Below are 17,588 nucleotides of genomic sequence, written 5' to 3' on the forward strand. Positions count from 1 at the left end.
GGAGATACCTCTGCTCCATCTGTTGTCTTCAATCTCAGTTTTACACAGATGGAACCAATTCACAGCCTCTTATGGGAGTTGTTCAACCGTTAAGTTAAACATAAAAGGAGTTGTAACAATTCTTTGTGTCATAAATCATCATGTTGCACTTTCACAGGGGTTCACTGCAGTAGCGAGGAATGTTTGAAATTACAATAATCTCACGGTCAATGATTATGTTGAATATTTGTTGTTGTTGCAGACATTTTTGCTTGTGATGCATGTCGTAAAATACGTTCATGTGACAGTCAAACATCAAACATAGTGTGAATTTAAAATATTAAAAATGGAGTATGATGTTTGGTATATTTACTCCATAAGTAATTTATGCTACAAATCCATTCTTCTAAATCATTGACTGGTAGTGTCAGTGTTGAAATGAGGTGAAGAAGTGATATTTTATCCCAAATAATACATTTTTACCTTGATACAGCAAAATAGAAACCAGTCATCTTGCAGCAAGTGGTGTCCCTGAAGGAATGTGGAATTCTCTCCTGCACTGAATTTACAGCTGAAATAAAGGCCATGTGGCTGTGACCTCTAATATAGTGTCTCTATAAAAGGAAAAAAAAACAAACCCCTAAAGACATCATTGATTACTCTGGCTGCAAGGCCCAGTGTTAAATGAAAAACAAAGGCGTAACGGACTAAAAATATCTGCTGGAGCTTATGTGTCATTGTTTTTCTATTCTTTGCAATTGTAACCACTTAAGGGTTTTGACTGATTTTATTCATTTTATGTACTCTTGTAAATGTGTGGGTGTAACAGATATATCTTTAAATCTATTAATATAAAGTGGTATATAATAAGCAGTCAGAGGGTGACAGATTGCAGTTAGTGAACACTGCTTTGTTCAGGTTGATGTTAATTTCATTGCTGCGGGTAAAATCCTCACTCTCTGGAAACATTGCTGCTTCACTTTTTCTCAGCTCGCTCCAACATCCATACAGATGCAGTGGCCTTGAATGAATTTGTGCTTATCTTTGCGTGCCATGAAAAATGTTGAGTATATGTATGTTTTTGTTTTGTTTTTTTTATGAAAATCCGTCCCTGACCATTAATGTCCCTGGATATACTTTTAGCTATTTTTCAGTTTGAACAAGGTTTGAACTGCATTTTCTTTGTGTTTAATTGTATTTATTTTTTTGCATATAGTGTGTGGATGATATGCAGAAGCACTCAAACATACAGCTTTTATTAAGACACAGTATACAAATCCATATTACATACAGCACTGTATGTGTAGCACTTCTCCACTTTTGCCATTTGCTCCTGTCCAGTTTAATCTCAGGTTTAAATGTGTTTTTTTTTGTGTGTTTGTCTGGCATTCACTCACCTCCCAAATGCATGCAGGGTTTTTAAAACTTGTGGCAGCACTCTGTATGATTTATTCCATAAAAAATACAGTAAACACTACTAATCTACATAGTTATTTTTTCTCGTTTTGTTTTGGACACTTCTCTGTGTGATGTATGGGTAAGCAGTTGTTTAATATAAACAACCACTGTCAATGGGATTGGTGTCAATTGTTAATTTTTTAGGGGCTTTGTCTGGGTTTAAAAAATCCTGCGTTCACCCACCAATTTTAGTCTTTAAGTGATTTAAGTGTACATGCAATTTCCTCTTGACTGAAAATGAAGTTATAGGGGGAATTTACTGCAGATGATTCTGTCTCATCTTATCCACAAGCTCACAAGTTGTCTAGTTTGACCTGCCGTTCTGCCTCGATTTGTCTTTTTTTTTCTGCCTGTCGGCCTCAGCCACCTGCAGCTGAGACAAAGATGATGAATAGTGACAGGCGCATTGGGATGAGGAGGGTCAGAGATGGAGGGATTACTTAAGCTCATCGTCAACAGGCCTCTTGATTAAACATTATTGAAAGATCCACCTTAACTTAACTCCAGGTCTGCAGGAGGCCACGAAGACACACACAGGCACGCACTCTGTTGAGCAGGTGTAGGTCGCTGCTTAACAGACTCTTGTGTTGGGCTGTGCCTTATGATCACAAACCCTTTGACATCAGGTATGATAACATTGAGTAGACGAGCACCTGCCTTCGCGACTGATGAATAGATCATTGTGGTGGTTTTATAAACAGGAAGTTGATGAGCAGCCAATCAGACTCATTCCACTGTCTCAAAAACATGTAACTCAAGGGGAAGGTCCTGTTTTCCCTGTCCCAGCTGTGTGCTTTTGTTTATTTTAATATTTGTTATTATTAACAGGACTCATTCTTATTACAGATAAATTGTACCTGTGTTGTCCAATGACTAGAATTAAATTAAGTAAAAATGAGTGATGGACATTTGGAAATAAAAGGCAGTGACTCTTTTCAAACGTAATATTACTATTTTGCATCTTTTACGTCGGCCCTTATTTAGATGATCCAATTGATGAAGTAAATGAAAACAAATTACATTTAGCTCTGTCCCAAATTTAAAGAAGTGGTCGGAAGATGGATGCTGTTGCACTGAAAGGGGCACATCTCTGGAAAATATAGAGCAGAAGCATTTCACCAGATTAAATGCATTCCCGCTGGTGAGAAAGCCATTTCAACCCAGGAATAAATGGATTTTTTGACCAGTGGTAATGGGGAATAAAATGGGGCATCAGCTATTGACAAACCCTTATCAGTCAACCACCAGAAAAAAGGCATCACATTCACCTCTGGTTACCCGCACCGTGAATCCATTCTTCTGTTTTTAATTTTATTTCGTCTGTCCTGCCTCGTGACTGTGCCACAGCAAAATGGGACTGAGTGGTGTTCTGTCTGTGTCCAGTGATATGTGGAGACACTTGTACACAGTATCATGAGTGGGAATAAAAGATTTGACCGTGTGTGTGTGTGAGCACAGCACATCATGTCTTGTTTAGGATGTGTCTCACTTAGTTGATGGCACACGACTGAGGTGTGTGTCTGTGTGTGTGTGTGCTGTGGAACTATCAGATCACTCACTTGCAAGGAAAAAGGATAATTTTACAACTTTGTAATTCACAGTTCACCAGTTGAGTCTAAACATTACATTCCTTCACAGGCTAAGTGGTTGTTATGGCGTGCACGTAATGAACGGAAAAAGCTGTAAAATGTTAACAGCAGCCTAATTCTTATCCTCTGTCACTTACTTTCCCCCCCTTTCTCTTTATTTTCTCTTTTCCAGTTCTGTCCATCCAGGCTGCTTCCATCCAATTCACTAAGGAACCCAAGTCCCAGGATGCCTTGCATGGACGCAGTGCCATGCTCCGCTGTGAGGTCAGCGATCCGGCTGACATCAGTTACAGCTGGCTTCACAATGGCCAGCCTCTGGAGAACGGCGAGAGGCGCTTCCAGGAGGGCAGCAACCTCAAGTTCACCGCAGTGGACCGGCGACTGGACGCAGGAAACTTTGAGTGCGTCGCAGAGAACACGGTCACAGGAGAGGTGCTCCACTCCACCAATGCCTCCTTCAATATCAAGTGTGAGTGTTTCATTTCAAGCCACTAAAAGCCTCCTAGTAAACCAAAGTTTGATTTCCCCAGTGAAAATAGCCTGCTGACAGGGTTTCAAAATGGCATCCCGGGTGTGCATCCAGTTTCTGCATCAAAAAAGCAAAACAAAAGTCACAGTATAAGATGACAGGTAGTATGAGCTGAAGGAATGTTTCCACCTTGTTGCCTTGTTCTTAGTGGCTTCATCTCCACTCTCTAAAGGAAACTGGATATGTGTGGCACCAAGCATGTGTTTCTTGTTGCTTGTATCTTTTCTTTTTTTTTCTACATTGTGTAACACTCTTTTCCCATATACCATCAAAAGGCTTTTGTCTGAAAATTACTGAAGAGAGTAGTTTACCTTCCAGCTATGTAATTATTCAGGTTTGGATTAACTCTGCCCTCCTTCTTCCAGCTTTTCCACATCATGTTTTTCTCACACTTTTGCAAAGTTTTTTTTTTCCTCCCCAATTAAAGTGTGGCACACTGGTATCATACATTTGTGTCTAGCCCCAAGTCCAAAGCTCACTTATCCTCTTAAGTTTCAGAGGAAGGCACGGGAAGTCTGGACAGCCATGTTAGTGTAAAAAAAACAACAACCTTGTTTGTGTATTGTGGAAGTCCCTCAGGTACCAGTTGTTACTGAAAAGCCTTTGTGGCGAGGGGGGGGGGAAAATGGCTCCATCTGGAATATGTTGTCCTCCGTAGCCACATTCAGCCAGGAGGTGGGAGGTTTTGTCTCTGCAGTGCTGTCATTAGTTCAAAGGCTGATTACGAGAACAGATGAGTGTCCAGACCTCCTTGTAGCAAACTGAGATATGAACTGAGGGCGAATGACGGGAGGAAGAAAGCAGAGGTTTAACCCTTGCTCTATGATGTGTCTTCACCAGTGGATATTTGTGATGTTGAGCTCTGAAGATCGCATTTCCAAACCTCATCTGATCTGGAGGGAACTGATTTTATGTGTCGCAATTAGGCATGATCTAGTGTGTCAATAAAGTCCAACTGACAAACTCCCACAGGTTAATATTAAAACAAGTCGGACATGAAACACCAGTTCTTAAGAGCTAGAATAAACAGTTTTATCTGCCAGGTCATTACCATTCCCCTGTACTTTTTATTCATCTCATTTTTGTTAGAGGAAAAGGGCCTGTTTTAACTTTGGATTCTTTTTTTTCTTGTTATTAAATAATTAAATCATGGAAATGTATCTAGTGCTTGTTTATGTAAGAAGAGTAAAACAAATTAGATTAGTCCACATTTGCATTACTCTCCCATATGTAATGAAAAAATTAAAAAATGTACTTAGTTTTTACTTAAACATTTTGTTCAAGCTTCAATAATCTTTTTTGTGTTGAGGAAACCATAGATGATTATCTTCAGTTCTGCTCCTTTTTGTTTGTTTTTTTGGCTCACAACTTCACTGCTTTGGTCAGCTAACCACTGTCAACCAAGGGCATCATTTTTAATATTGGAATGAAACTGACATAGCAGTATTTTAAATATGAAAGAATACTGGCATTACCACCACACATCTTTCTAAAGAGCCACTTTTGTCCAGCATAATTCTTTCTAGCCATAATAATTCATGCAATTGACTTTTTGGATCCTATAAATTCATCATAGATGATAATTAATTATTTGTAGGTGGTGAGGTAGTACGACCCTGGACTGTGCACACGGCTCACGAAGAAGGAATTACATCAGATTACATTTCTGAGAGGCAGATACATGCACATGTGTTTTTAATTCACCAAACATCTCACACACAACATTTTGCATGGAGTCATTAAACATGACGTCTGATATCAAATGGCTTACAGAAGAATTTCTGCCTTTTCTTTAAAGGATAAATTGGACAATTTACAGCACACAACATGTGTATTTAACATCACATACACAGCGTTAAGTTGCTTATGTTAGAAATCCTCCTTAATCACTTTTTGTACGCTACATACTGTTTGTACTACTGTGTATATCAACATAAGTGTGTCTATCGATCGCAGTGTGCCGGTCAGCTGTTCATCTCTGGATCACTTTAGGTGGATCAGACTGTTATGACAGATGTTCTCATGTTTCCCCAACATACATTTAACAGGCGATAAAGCAGCTTTATAGGACAGACCCCCCCTCTGGCGTTAATCCTGTGTGTGTGTTCGCTCATGTGTATGCGAGTTTGCGTGCATCGTAGTAAACGAGTGCTGTGGGTGGGGGTTGTGTTGGAGGGGGTGGGTATCCCATATATACTGTACATGGACTGTACCAGATTAGGTTACGCTCCTCCCACTGCTGCCAGAGAGACAGTTAATTTGTCTCACTCTCAATGGTGGTCAGTCAAATCAGGCCAGTTGAGAGTTATTCAGTGTAATTATCTTTCCTTTGTTTGTCTTATAGAGGTGTTTTTAGCTCCACTTCATCCCTTTTTGCATCCATGGTGAGGCTGCGTCCAGCTGGGGCGTAGATGTAGACAACACATAGGAAGAGGGGGGGAATGGTGCAGTTGAAACCAGAAACACAGGGAGGCAGATTCTCTTCCATATTTAATCTGTCTACATGCACATGCACAGTGTACACGCCTGCCAACGTTGTTTAATCACGTAGCTTGTGTCCTTAACCTACATTTGTTCAGCAGATGCATTTTAGAGCGTCCTTACTAATGGCTACCACAGCTCTACTTTTCCTTCACTCTCCCATGCTCCCAGCTCGCTGTTTTGTCTGTCATCTGTGAGCTTAAAAAATTCAGTTCCTCATGCCTAATGACCCAGGCTCCATCCGTCAGCTTTTCCCCCCACAGAGTGACTTTCCTCTTTCTCCTCCTCCTTTATTCCTCCCTTTTCTGTGTCTTGTTAGAGCCGCAACATCTCTCTGAATCACCGCAGTTTGCAGCCTGGCCTGCCGACCTCTGACGTCCACAGCTGATAAAACCTGACACATTGTCTGGTACAGTGCTGAATTTGTCACGCTTTTCCCAGGACTGAGCTCGGCCAGGTTTTTTCCCCCAAAAAAAGTTTACAATATGAAACCACTCTGCCACATGTTTTGGTAATTTCCAAGCACATAGGGTGCTGTCAGTCAAATCATATCCCCACCACTCTCCGGGATAACACAATCCACCCTGCTGCTTTGTTGGAGAAACCCTTCTCCATGGCGACAAATCAGCTCATTGAGTGAAAGAGACACACACATGCACACATGCCGAGCCGCTTTTTGGCACGGTAAAGGATGAACGGTCCAAGCATCTGCCTTGACAATATACTCACAATTCATCGGCTATCATCCCCGTGTTGATAGCACTTCCTGTTCTGTCTCCAGCATAATAATTATACACCTCTAATTATGGCGTTTGCTGCCAGGGCTGCTCCAACACTTAGTCATGCATTCTGAGAGGGATTACGGGCAAGTATTTGCCACTAATAGGTTGTGAAAGAGTGCCTTCTGTTTGTCAAGGGGACAGCTGGAGAAACCTGAACTGTGAATAGTGCTACGAGTCGAGTAAAGGGTTGGAATGTGTGACCGTCGGAAAATCCAGGTCAAATTGGAAATGAAATAATAGGAATAGGTTTTAAACTGCTGGAGGACAGTTTTTTTAAAGTCACAAGGCAGGTTGTGTTGACAACTACTCATTGTTGTCTCATGTCTGCAGACATGTAGAAGTTGGTCACTAGTCGATCATTGTGTCCTGTGATGCCTTTTTCCAATTTTAAAACTCGTGCTACTTTTCCCCCTTATAAAAAGACACTTCTTGTTTGTTGTTGTTGTTTTTGTTTTCCCTTGGACTTATACAGCAGAAAAAACACACATGGACTTCTAACTTCTAACATAATCAGCCTCAGCTTTTGAGGTTGACAGTTTGGCACTTCCTGGAACTAGGAACACCCACCTGTTACTCCAGACAGGTTTAAACAAATTCTACAATGTCATTTGTAAATGACTCCGTTGTAGTGGAGATGATACATCTTGTTTTATCACGCTTTTTTCTCAACCACTTCTCCTCCTCTTCTGTGACTCAATGTTTTCCCTTCTGGTTTTGCTAGCCCCTAATACTTCCAGGGCTCTAATAGCACGTCTGTCGGAGTGTTTGGCCCCAGGTCTCCAATAGCGTGGATGGCCTTCATCACTACCTCCTCCTCCTCCTCCTCTTCTTTTTCTCCCTTGCTAAGTTACCGTATCGGCCTTGAGTGAGACACAAACAATTAGTCTCCAGCACAAAACCGTCAAAGAGGTTTGAATACATTTGCACTCATGCTAAAGGGCAGAGCATCATCAACTGTATACACAAACACTTGTCTGTAACGCAGACACACGTGAGCACACATTGTAGCTCACACTCACAGTTGTCGGGGCATCTGTGGTGGGATGAAGTTAATGAGCAGTGCCTGGATCAGATGTCGCCTAAAGCGAGGGGAATGCTCCTCTATTGTGCAGAAAATTGCGTTACGTTTCTTTTATAATTCGTTGTGAAAGGTCTCCTTCTAGCGCCCCCTCTGACCTTGTAGAAGTGCTGCCCCCTCGCTTTGGCTTTACTGTGTTATGTGGATTCTCATGCCATGCATATTTCATACACAAAAGATGCAGGAGCAGAGATGCAGACACACTCTATGTAGCCACAGGGCAAAGGTATGGAGCTCAGCATGAGGGAACATGCATTTTTAATGCATAGATGCGGTATCTATAAACAAAGTCCCCATATACTAATGTACACACTAGAGAAACACAAACAAACATGCTTTTATAGCAAATGCACGTGTGCACCCAGGAACCTCACACTGTGTAGTAACTGTAGGCAATGCAGCCACATCTTGTATATCATCACCTAAGTAACAATTAGCCCATGTTCTCATTCTGTGTAAACACTAAGTATGTTGACAGTCAACACATCAGGGGAATTCCAGCGAGGTATTCTGAGGCTATACTGAGACCGAAGACCTTGATCTCTCTAAATAATGTTAGATTTTTTTTTTTTCTTCTTCACCTAAGTGTACATGTAGCTCAGCAGCAGGCAGTGACTCTGTCAGGAGGTAAATGCTGCCCACAACGGATCAAGTGTTGCATTTTTATGGTGGAGACTGACATTATGCTCATCTTACAAAAACCATCATCATCCCTTTTATTAAAAAAAATGGGATAAATAGCCTCAGTTCATCACTTTGTCATATATACTTGTCTGTTTTTGGACATGTTAATGAATAGAACCTGAAATAGTAATTCGTTTCCATTCTTTTATGAAAGATTTGACATTTCTTGACATGTTGTATGCATTTGATGCACCGGATGAAAACGATGCATGGTTTCCCCTCATTTCTCAACTGCATCATGATGCGTTCAGCGGACGAATGTCACCATCTGTTTTCCTGACTTGGTCGCTTGTTCATTCGTCATTTAGGCAACATTGATTAAGTTTCATGTTACTTTTGTGAGTGATGATACTCACAAAAGTAATGTGACAACGTCCACACCACTAATAGGGTTTAAAAGATGCACCTCACCAATTTTCAAACATTTGTAGACTATGATGAGTGGGGGCGGGGGGACCATTGCTAAAAGTGGATCATATTAACTGTTTGCCATTTCCTTTCTTCCTGTGTTTATGGGCTGCTCTGGCAGCAGAGAAGCCATTTTAACTGAGTAACTCAATGAGCTGTCCTTTGAATATCCATTAAAAAGCACAGTAAAGACCCGGCGCTCCCTCTTAAGTGCAAGACAGTGGAATGCTGATGTAAGCCGACCCAGTGTTATGGTGGGTCCCTGCTCTGCCTCTGTTCTTGAATCACAGTTCTGTCATACCCATAATCGTTGTGATGTGTCACACGAGGACAGATGACAGGACAACCACTTAATTTAGTCTTCTCTCCTGTCCTCCTCAACTCTTCTTCTTGTCCTCTCATGCTGCCTCCCTCCTCCTGCTGACAGGCTTGTCTGTTTTTCTTTCCCTGCAGGGTTGGAAAGTGGTGGTGTGACTTTGAAGGAGCACACCTCAGAGGGAGAGGTCGACAGCTCTGCACCAGTGACGTTGCGTTGTCATATTGATGGCCACCCGCGGTGAGTTTCTGTGAAGTTCAGTGTCAAGTAAAAGGACAGCACTGAAAAACTTTTGTCCTCGTTGGCCTCTCTCATGCCCTTGAGTTCATCTTTACCACTCTCCTTTTGCATCTGATATTTTAGCACTCTATTGTTCACCCTGTCTCATTGTCTTCTTATAAATCTCTCACACAACGCATCCTCTTTAATCCCTTTCTCCCTCTCAGGCCGACGTGCCAGTGGTTCAAGGACGGGGTGAAGTTGACCGAGAAGAGCCATCAGATCAACAACAAGGAGAGGACACTCACCTTCAAAAGCGCCAGTCCAGAAGACAACGGCCTGTACTATTGCTGTGCCAAGAATGCAGCGGGCCACGTCTGCAGCAATAGCAACTACACTCTTAACATCATAGGTTTGTGTGTATTCGTGTGTGTGTCTGTCGGCATGTTTACGTGACATTAGAAGAGATGAGATGATGAGATATTCTGAGCTTTCAGTTTCCACATATTTCCACACCTGCCGGGAAGTGTGGTGTGCAGGAGTGGGTGTGTAGAGACCATTAGTGTTGAGAGAGATGAGAGATGGAGGGGAGTGAGCAGGAAGGCAAAGTTATTGAGTTCTTAATGTGATTGCCAGACGTTTAGCACCATCATCCTCTTCCACCCACACAGACAGAAACAACATCGTCAACACCTAGTGAGCAAACAACAACATCAGCTCAGTGGCAACATCATGCTGCTTGTCTTAACTGGAGCGTTCTCAGATGATGTGAGGGGAGACATACTCGTTGTTGACGTAGCATATGTGTTTGTGTTAGCGCGCCCCTGGGCATTGGCCCCTCAGCTCTTGCAGGACATACAGCAGCACATCTGTGAAAGAAATCTGATGCCATATTCCACTCTAATTGGCCACCTGCAACACACACACAGACACACATACACATACACACAGACATGCTATGTTAGCACCTGGGTGGAGGAAGAATGGGTAATTGTTGAGTTTCTAGTTACCATGTTGCCGCCCTCCACTCAATAGGGCTTGACCTAAAGGAAAGGCTGACAGATTTAGACAGGTTTTCAATGCATGGTCACAGCTTTTTAAGTTGAGACCTTTCAACTGACTGGGTGGGCCAGGTGTTCTCAGACTGTGTGCTCTCTGTCCCTCTCCAATCAGTAGGCATGTTCTAATACTGCTACTGGCAGGAGATTTTGAATACTCCTGCATAAACCTGGATTAGGAGTATATTTATGTTGTTCTACTTTGTATGTGTGATGTGAAGTTATGAGCAATAAAAAAAAATGACAGAGAACCTAGAGGTTTTTCTAAAAATCTTCCATGTAGATGTTAAAAATGTTCTAAAAGCACAACTCTGTGAGCATGTCTTGGAGTAGCATGACCAAACATCATCACAGAGGAGTGAGAGGATCCTTCTTTGTGTGATTCTACATCACAGGAGGTAAACCGGGAAAGAGATAATGGTTGAGATGCACGGCCGGGTCTGGTGGTCACTGACCTCATTAAGTCTCCCCCCCGGGCCCCGAAGTGTTGACACACAGCGCCACCTGAAGGCTGCCTGCACACCGGCCTTACATTGCTGTTAACGGGATTTAATAAAGCCCAGAGAATTCATGCATATGTAACTCGATGATCTGATGCCTGCAGATTTAATCATGTACCTCATCTTTCTCAAACAGATGAGAGTTTTCCTCGCGCAGTGGTCACCCCCGAGGACCAAGTTGTGTTGCGAAACGAGGAGGCCATGTTTCGCTGCCAGTTCACCGCCGTGCCAGCACCTGCTTTGGAGTGGTACCATGAAAACGAGCTGCTCGCAAACAAGTCTCGGTATGTTCACAGCTAAACCATCCACCTTTTCTGATGGTACATCGACCTCCTCTTGTATGTCCTTGCAGTCAAAACACTGACTCCCTTTTCCTTTCCTAACTTCTCATTATAAAAGCTTCAGATATTATTCTGAACCCAATGAGGTGGAACCCTTACATTGGACCTTACTCAGTTCTCCGTGTGCTGAAATGCACATTAAGGATTGTTATTACTGCAACAGAACATTGTAAAGTTCCTCTGCGGTCAACTATACATCATCAGAGCACAGTGTTTTCCCTCCAACCTTTCATAGGAGACTTTAGGGCTCTCCAGCATTCATCCCCAGGGCAAGAAAACCCCTCCGGCTACAATCACCTTACCAGCATGGCCCCATATGAACACATGAGCACTAGATAATAACCATTTTCTATACAATGTGCCAAGTAAACCCCTTGTGCTGATACCTAGTCACACTCCACATGCAGCGTAAGGGCCTAGTTTTCAGATTGTGAAGTCATTACAGTGTTCAGTGAAGGGGGGGGGCGGGGCAGGTGAGGGATTCCATTATCAATAGTCAGCTGTGTATTCTGAGACAGGTTTGTTCACCTTGTGATGACTCAGCACCGGGATTTCACTATAATTTAAGCATGAAAGTAAGAACACACACCACACAGGCTGTTTCTTGAAAAACCTGGCCTGATTGCGGTTTAGGTATTTCAAGCACCCTCGTGTTCCGTGTGTTCGTGTGATTGTGGTTGATTATGAAGGAAGAGGAATGCAAGATATCATCTGTTATGCACCTGCACTGTTTAGACCCCCCTCTGTGAATATTTCTGCCAGAGAGAAAATCTCTGCCCCGTGGCTCAAACCACGTCGGAAGGTAAAGATGTGAAAATTCTTCTTTTGTAAATCTTTCATGTTGTTATAAAGCAGATTTCCTCCCAAAACAAACACTTTGTTGATTGCATCCTCTTGTTATTAGAGATGATTTCATTGGTGAAGTAACATTCCACTGTTCATGTGAAAACGCACGTGATTTTCCCAAAGATCTTTTCCCTCCTGTTAATGAAAAGAGAAGACACAGAAACATCACATCTCCTTGGAGAATCCACTGCAGAGCTATTAGTCCTGCTTTTGGAAACTCTTGACGGAAATATCACAGCCTCCTAATGTCTCCAGCAGTGCTTTTAACGTTTTCATCTGCTATAGTTATTCACTTTCCCCACAAGCATTTTAATGGCTTTGTCATATAGCAGTGATATCTGTTTCTTTGTCCTGTCTATGAAGCAAATTTCTGTGTTGTGTGCGATTTGAAGCTCTCTATCTCTGATCTCTGGAGCCTGCTGAAGGTCAGCTTTTTAATTACATCTCTTCCTGATACTCCCTTCAGCCTGCCAGAGGTCAGCCAATCAGGAAGGGGCTTTATTAAACTGCAAGAGATTTTAACATAAACGATGTAGGGCAAATTGCTGTGTTCGTTTTCATTTACTCATACTTATATATATATTACTTATTTACTTCACCCTATTTAGAGCATTAGATGGCTTAAGTTTAGTGGATCAGGGCAGTTCAGAAAGGATGGCACTAGTGTCTTATGCTTATCTGGTCCTCCTTGGTGCCAAATGCATTGGGCTTAACATTAGGACATTAGGTTCACGTCTTTACCTGGTTTTCTACACTAACAGGAACAACTTGTGCATGTAATACTTATTTTTGTCACTCATTAAAAGCAAATAATATTTGGAAACATAAACATGCTGATCTGTTTTCTCACCACAGTGTGATTCTGCGCCCCGACGGCACACTTGTGATCACTCAAGTGAAGCCCAGGAACACGGGGACCTACAAATGTGTTGGCCGTGGCCTCAAAGGATCCCAAGTTACTTTGGAGGCCTCGCTCCTCATAGCTGGTACAGACACAAACACACACAAATTTGCAGTTGTGAACTGGCGAGAGATGAACCCCTGTGGTTCTGTAATCTGCGAGTGAGCGTGGCATTTGGGTTACATATTTATCCCCTCCCTTCTTCATCTGGCTGTCACTCAAAGCCAGACTTCCCTGATGATGATGATGATGATCATATCCCCTCATTGACATGTGGCCCAGTCGTATCTACTGCACACACTTATCACTGGAGCATCTTCTCCAGAACACATCCTCCCACAGTCCAGCTGTTTGCAAAGCTTGCTTCACCTTACAGAACAACCAACAATGTGACATTTGATAAAATCCCACTATGACTGAGATGAGCAAACAAGCAGAGTAATTACGTTGTTGCTTAGTGTCATTAAGAACCTGTGATTCAAGTTCAACATTAACACTTTTTGCTTGTGTGAAATAATAAATATAAAATGAAGTCACTCTTCACTGGTAACAGAACATAAGAAGTAAAATAAATATAAATGTGTTCTGCTTAGATTTCAGGTTGTGATAACTGCAGTGTAAAACACTCATAACAGGATACTGTACATCAGAGCATTTTCAGTACTGGACACGCCTCCTCATTTCCTTCTCGAATCCCTAAAACAGCATTTAAATATCCTCTTGAGTTTAAAGCCAGAACAAGCTGTAGTATCTTCTCATCTTACGAATCAGCCAACATTTTGAAATGCATGAAGTGCATGCAAGTCAAATATTTTTGGAGAAGCTTAGGGCTGGAATTTCTATGCATTTCAGTGTCCCATACACTTTATTCCTCTCAAACGGCCCATTTCCCCCTAAGGGTTTTGGATTAATGAGGTACAACTGTATCTGCAGTTTTAACCCAGTCAACCACAGCTCCATTTAAATACCTTAATTCACTTAATCTGATGGTAATCCCTGCAGGCATTGTAGCAGATTGTGTCACTACAGAATTTCGCTGAAATACATCCAGCTCGATTTCCCTTTCATTTACTTTAGAATTGTGCATTTTCCCCTTTTCTTTTCAATGGATTTAGATCTGAGAGTCACAGCCACCGACCTGCTTTCAGACCAGTGTTGGCCAGTACAGTAAAACCACAGTGTAGTGGGAGATCCTCTAATTATTTGGACCAGAGATCATGTTCCACTTTCTGTATTAAAGGCTGCCGGTTTTGATATGTCCCACCTCACAAAGACCTGAGTTCATTTCCATACAAAGAACAACCTTATATTCCCATTTATTTCTAATAATGACTGTAATCTGGGCTTCAAATCTGTTAACAGGAAAGATGATTATCTGTGGTCATGAACACATTGAAATCACCAAACACCCTGCTGCTCTCTTTTCCTCTCCGTTACAGAGTTAGACGACATGGTGCCTAAGATGTCAAAGGTGTTCACAGCAGACACCCTACAGAGGGTGAGCTGCCGACCCCCGCGCGGCAGACCTGAACCCAAGGTGTGGTGGGAGAGAGGAGGTCAGCGAGTGCCCACAGAGGGTAGAGTCTTCCAGGACGGCCTGGACCTGGTCTTCAGTCCTACAGAGGAGGGAGATTCGGGCATCTACACCTGTGTGGCTCAGAATAAGGCGGGGCGCAGAACACAAGAGGTCACGTTCACTGTGGCTAGTGAGTATGCCTATCTGTTCTGGTGGGGCACTCCTTCAGTTTTATAAAATGAATGCTTTGTTTACAGGCACATCTGTGTTGTGTTAACCAGAAATGTGGAAAATATTGAGGATATTGTTGTATTCTTGTTTTGAAGCCTCGATTCACAATTTGACTAGCACCATATTGAGGTTTTGCAACTGGAAAATTACAGACATCACCTACAACCAGGCTCATCTTAGCTGTCAGTTATACTGGTGTCCACGCATATGTGCCCTGTTTTATAGTCAATTTCTTTTTTTCAATTGACTCGTTGTGATCGAGACCAATAACTCCTCAGTAAAATGTTTACTGATGTAACGAACAAATTCAAATAGACTTATTTTTGCAACAGCAGGTCACCCTCCTGCTGGCTGTTTAATATATTCTTACTTCTTGGTTAGCTTCAACTGGGAAACAGGAAAATGACGTCCATTTTTTTTTTTACACGTTTTACGGACTATGATTACATAATGGTAAATGTGGGGTCAATTGTTTTTGGAGAATTAAAAGAAAGTAAGACATTAATCAGTTCAATATAAGTTGCGTCTTGATTTAATTCTGTGCATGTGTGTGTGTGTCCACAGCTGCCCCTGTGTGGGTGATGAGGCCTCAGGACAGCCACTTAGATGAAGGTAAACCAGGTTACCTTCACTGTCACGCTCAGGCCAACCCTGAACCTGAGGTCACCTGGCTCCGCAACAACATCATGATCACACCTGAGGTGAGTTTAAACACACCAGCGTGTTACATTGAGCAGCGCTTATTGCCAGAAATTAGATATGCTCACCATAGTATGTTTGTTTCATTTAAAATAAAAATTTTTTTAGATTAAGCCTCTTATATGTACTCCAGGCAAGCAAACCTTGCTTTATGGACACTGCCATCTTGGACCCTAATGTTTCTGCAGCAGTATAAATTTCTGTGTGTTCCACGTTAAATGTGCTTAATATGCAAACAGAAACACACAACGACACAAACCCAATACATAAACCAACCAAGGATAAGGAGGAAACGGGACAGAGTGAGTGCAGAAATGAAGAGAGTTGTGAAAGAGTGACAAAGCCACCATACTAGTTCCCTTATGCACCTGGGAAAAGGAGGGATAAGAGGAGTCCTCCTCCTTTTTGCTGCACTCTGCAGTCTCACCATAGGGTGTCAATAATTACACGCCTTTGAATTCATTTGTATTGTTATGCAAGTAAAACTATAATAATGGCTTTACTGAAAGTGCTCTTCTTCTCCCTCCCCAGGACTCTCGTTTTAAGCTGTTCCCAAACGGCACCCTCAGGATCAACAACGTCGAGGTGTACGATGGACAAATGTACGGCTGTGAAACCAAGACAGTAGGCGGCCGACTGTCTGGACATGCTAAAGTTACTGTTCTTGGTAAGCTGTGAGGGAATCATTTGTTGATAAATAAATACATACTCATTTCAAACTAATGCCCACACAGATGAAATAATTTTATTGTAATAATAATATCAGATGAGTGAAGTCATATTCAGATTATAATGAGTAATACAGTGTTGAGAGAAGATTTGTGTGCATGCATGTGTGCGCTTCCTAAAATAAGCAGGGAATGGCCGTGTTCTGTCTGTGGGCGTCCTGCAGAACTCTCACAAAGGTGTTAAATACAGCTCGTCTGCGGCAGCTTTATTGTAGCCTCCCTTTTTATCTGCGTGATAAATTCCTATCTGCTGCTACAGAATTACTGTGATAGATAGCCTGACATGTCGCTGTTTTGTCTGGCCAAACCCTGTTTATATGATCTCAGCTTCAGATAGGCTTCACTTGTTGTACTCGGCAGATCTGTGTGCACATGTGTGCCTATAGCCCCATTTGCCTGAATGTGTCTGAACATGATTTACCTTAGATTAGTGTCATTTCATCTGCAGCGCGAGTCGCACAAAAGAGGCTTTGACACCCCCACCCCTTTGTGTTTACTATGTGTGTGGTGTTTTAACTTGTGTTACAGAGAAACTTAAGTTCACCCCGACCCCCCAGCCTTCTCAGTGCCTGGAGCTGGATAATGCAATCACCATCCAGTGTTCTGCTAAAGGCAGAGAGAGCCCCACCATCCGCTGGACCAAAGCAGGTAGGTGTGCATGCCCCCGGCTTAACCTTTGCTCACACTTGCTTCAATGAAATTGGGATTGGCTGCTCCAAAAGAAAACACATCGTCCAAAAAGCAACAGTGCACTTCATTCCCTCAGTGTTAACAATGACTAATGATGTTTTCACAGGAATATGTAGAAACCTGCACTGAATCTGCACTGAACTCATGGATCATTTCATGCCTACAATTGCATGGGCCATGATGGAGTCCATTTAATCACTTGACTATGCGGTAAAGAGACCCAGCCCTCACAACACCCCCGTCTCTCTGTCTCCCCCTGCAGACGGAGGCGAGCTACCGCCGCACGTAGAGCAGAGGAACGGCCAGCTCCACTTCACCAAAGTCACCCGAAGTGACGCTGGCAACTACACCTGCATTGCGTCCAACAGCCTCCAGGGGGAGATAAGAGCCTTGGTGTCCCTCATCGTGGCCGGTAAACTGCTCGCTCATCATCTTGATTACAGGGGATTTTAAAAGAGAGGGTCACGCGGTCACGTTAGTCATCAGTACCACATCAGATGTACTTGTGGTCTCTGCACTACTGAGAGTGGTTTCACGAGAAGACAAGTCAATGAT

The 17,588-nt window shown here is 42.5% G+C and overlaps 1 protein-coding gene across 2 annotated transcripts in view; it reads left to right on the forward strand.

Moving 5' to 3' along the window:
• Positions 1–17,588, forward strand: part of ptk7b (protein tyrosine kinase 7b) — a 67,059-nt gene that overhangs the window by 42,069 nt on the left and 7,402 nt on the right. For both annotated transcript variants that reach the window (XM_044045971.1, XM_044045972.1), the window contains exons 2-11: positions 3,199–3,495; positions 9,442–9,544; positions 9,751–9,935; positions 11,218–11,365; positions 13,124–13,254; positions 14,609–14,875; positions 15,481–15,617; positions 16,147–16,282; positions 16,872–16,991; positions 17,296–17,445. In XM_044045971.1, coding sequence (XP_043901906.1) covers positions 3,199–3,495; positions 9,442–9,544; positions 9,751–9,935; positions 11,218–11,365; positions 13,124–13,254; positions 14,609–14,875; positions 15,481–15,617; positions 16,147–16,282; positions 16,872–16,991; positions 17,296–17,445 — 1,674 coding nt within the window. The remainder of the gene's footprint in view (positions 1–3,198; positions 3,496–9,441; positions 9,545–9,750; positions 9,936–11,217; positions 11,366–13,123; positions 13,255–14,608; positions 14,876–15,480; positions 15,618–16,146; positions 16,283–16,871; positions 16,992–17,295; positions 17,446–17,588) is intronic.

The sequence above is a fragment of the Solea senegalensis genome, linkage group LG15 (assembly GCF_019176455.1).
Source record: "Solea senegalensis isolate Sse05_10M linkage group LG15, IFAPA_SoseM_1, whole genome shotgun sequence".
In the NCBI taxonomy this organism is placed as follows: domain Eukaryota; kingdom Metazoa; phylum Chordata; class Actinopteri; order Pleuronectiformes; family Soleidae; genus Solea; species Solea senegalensis.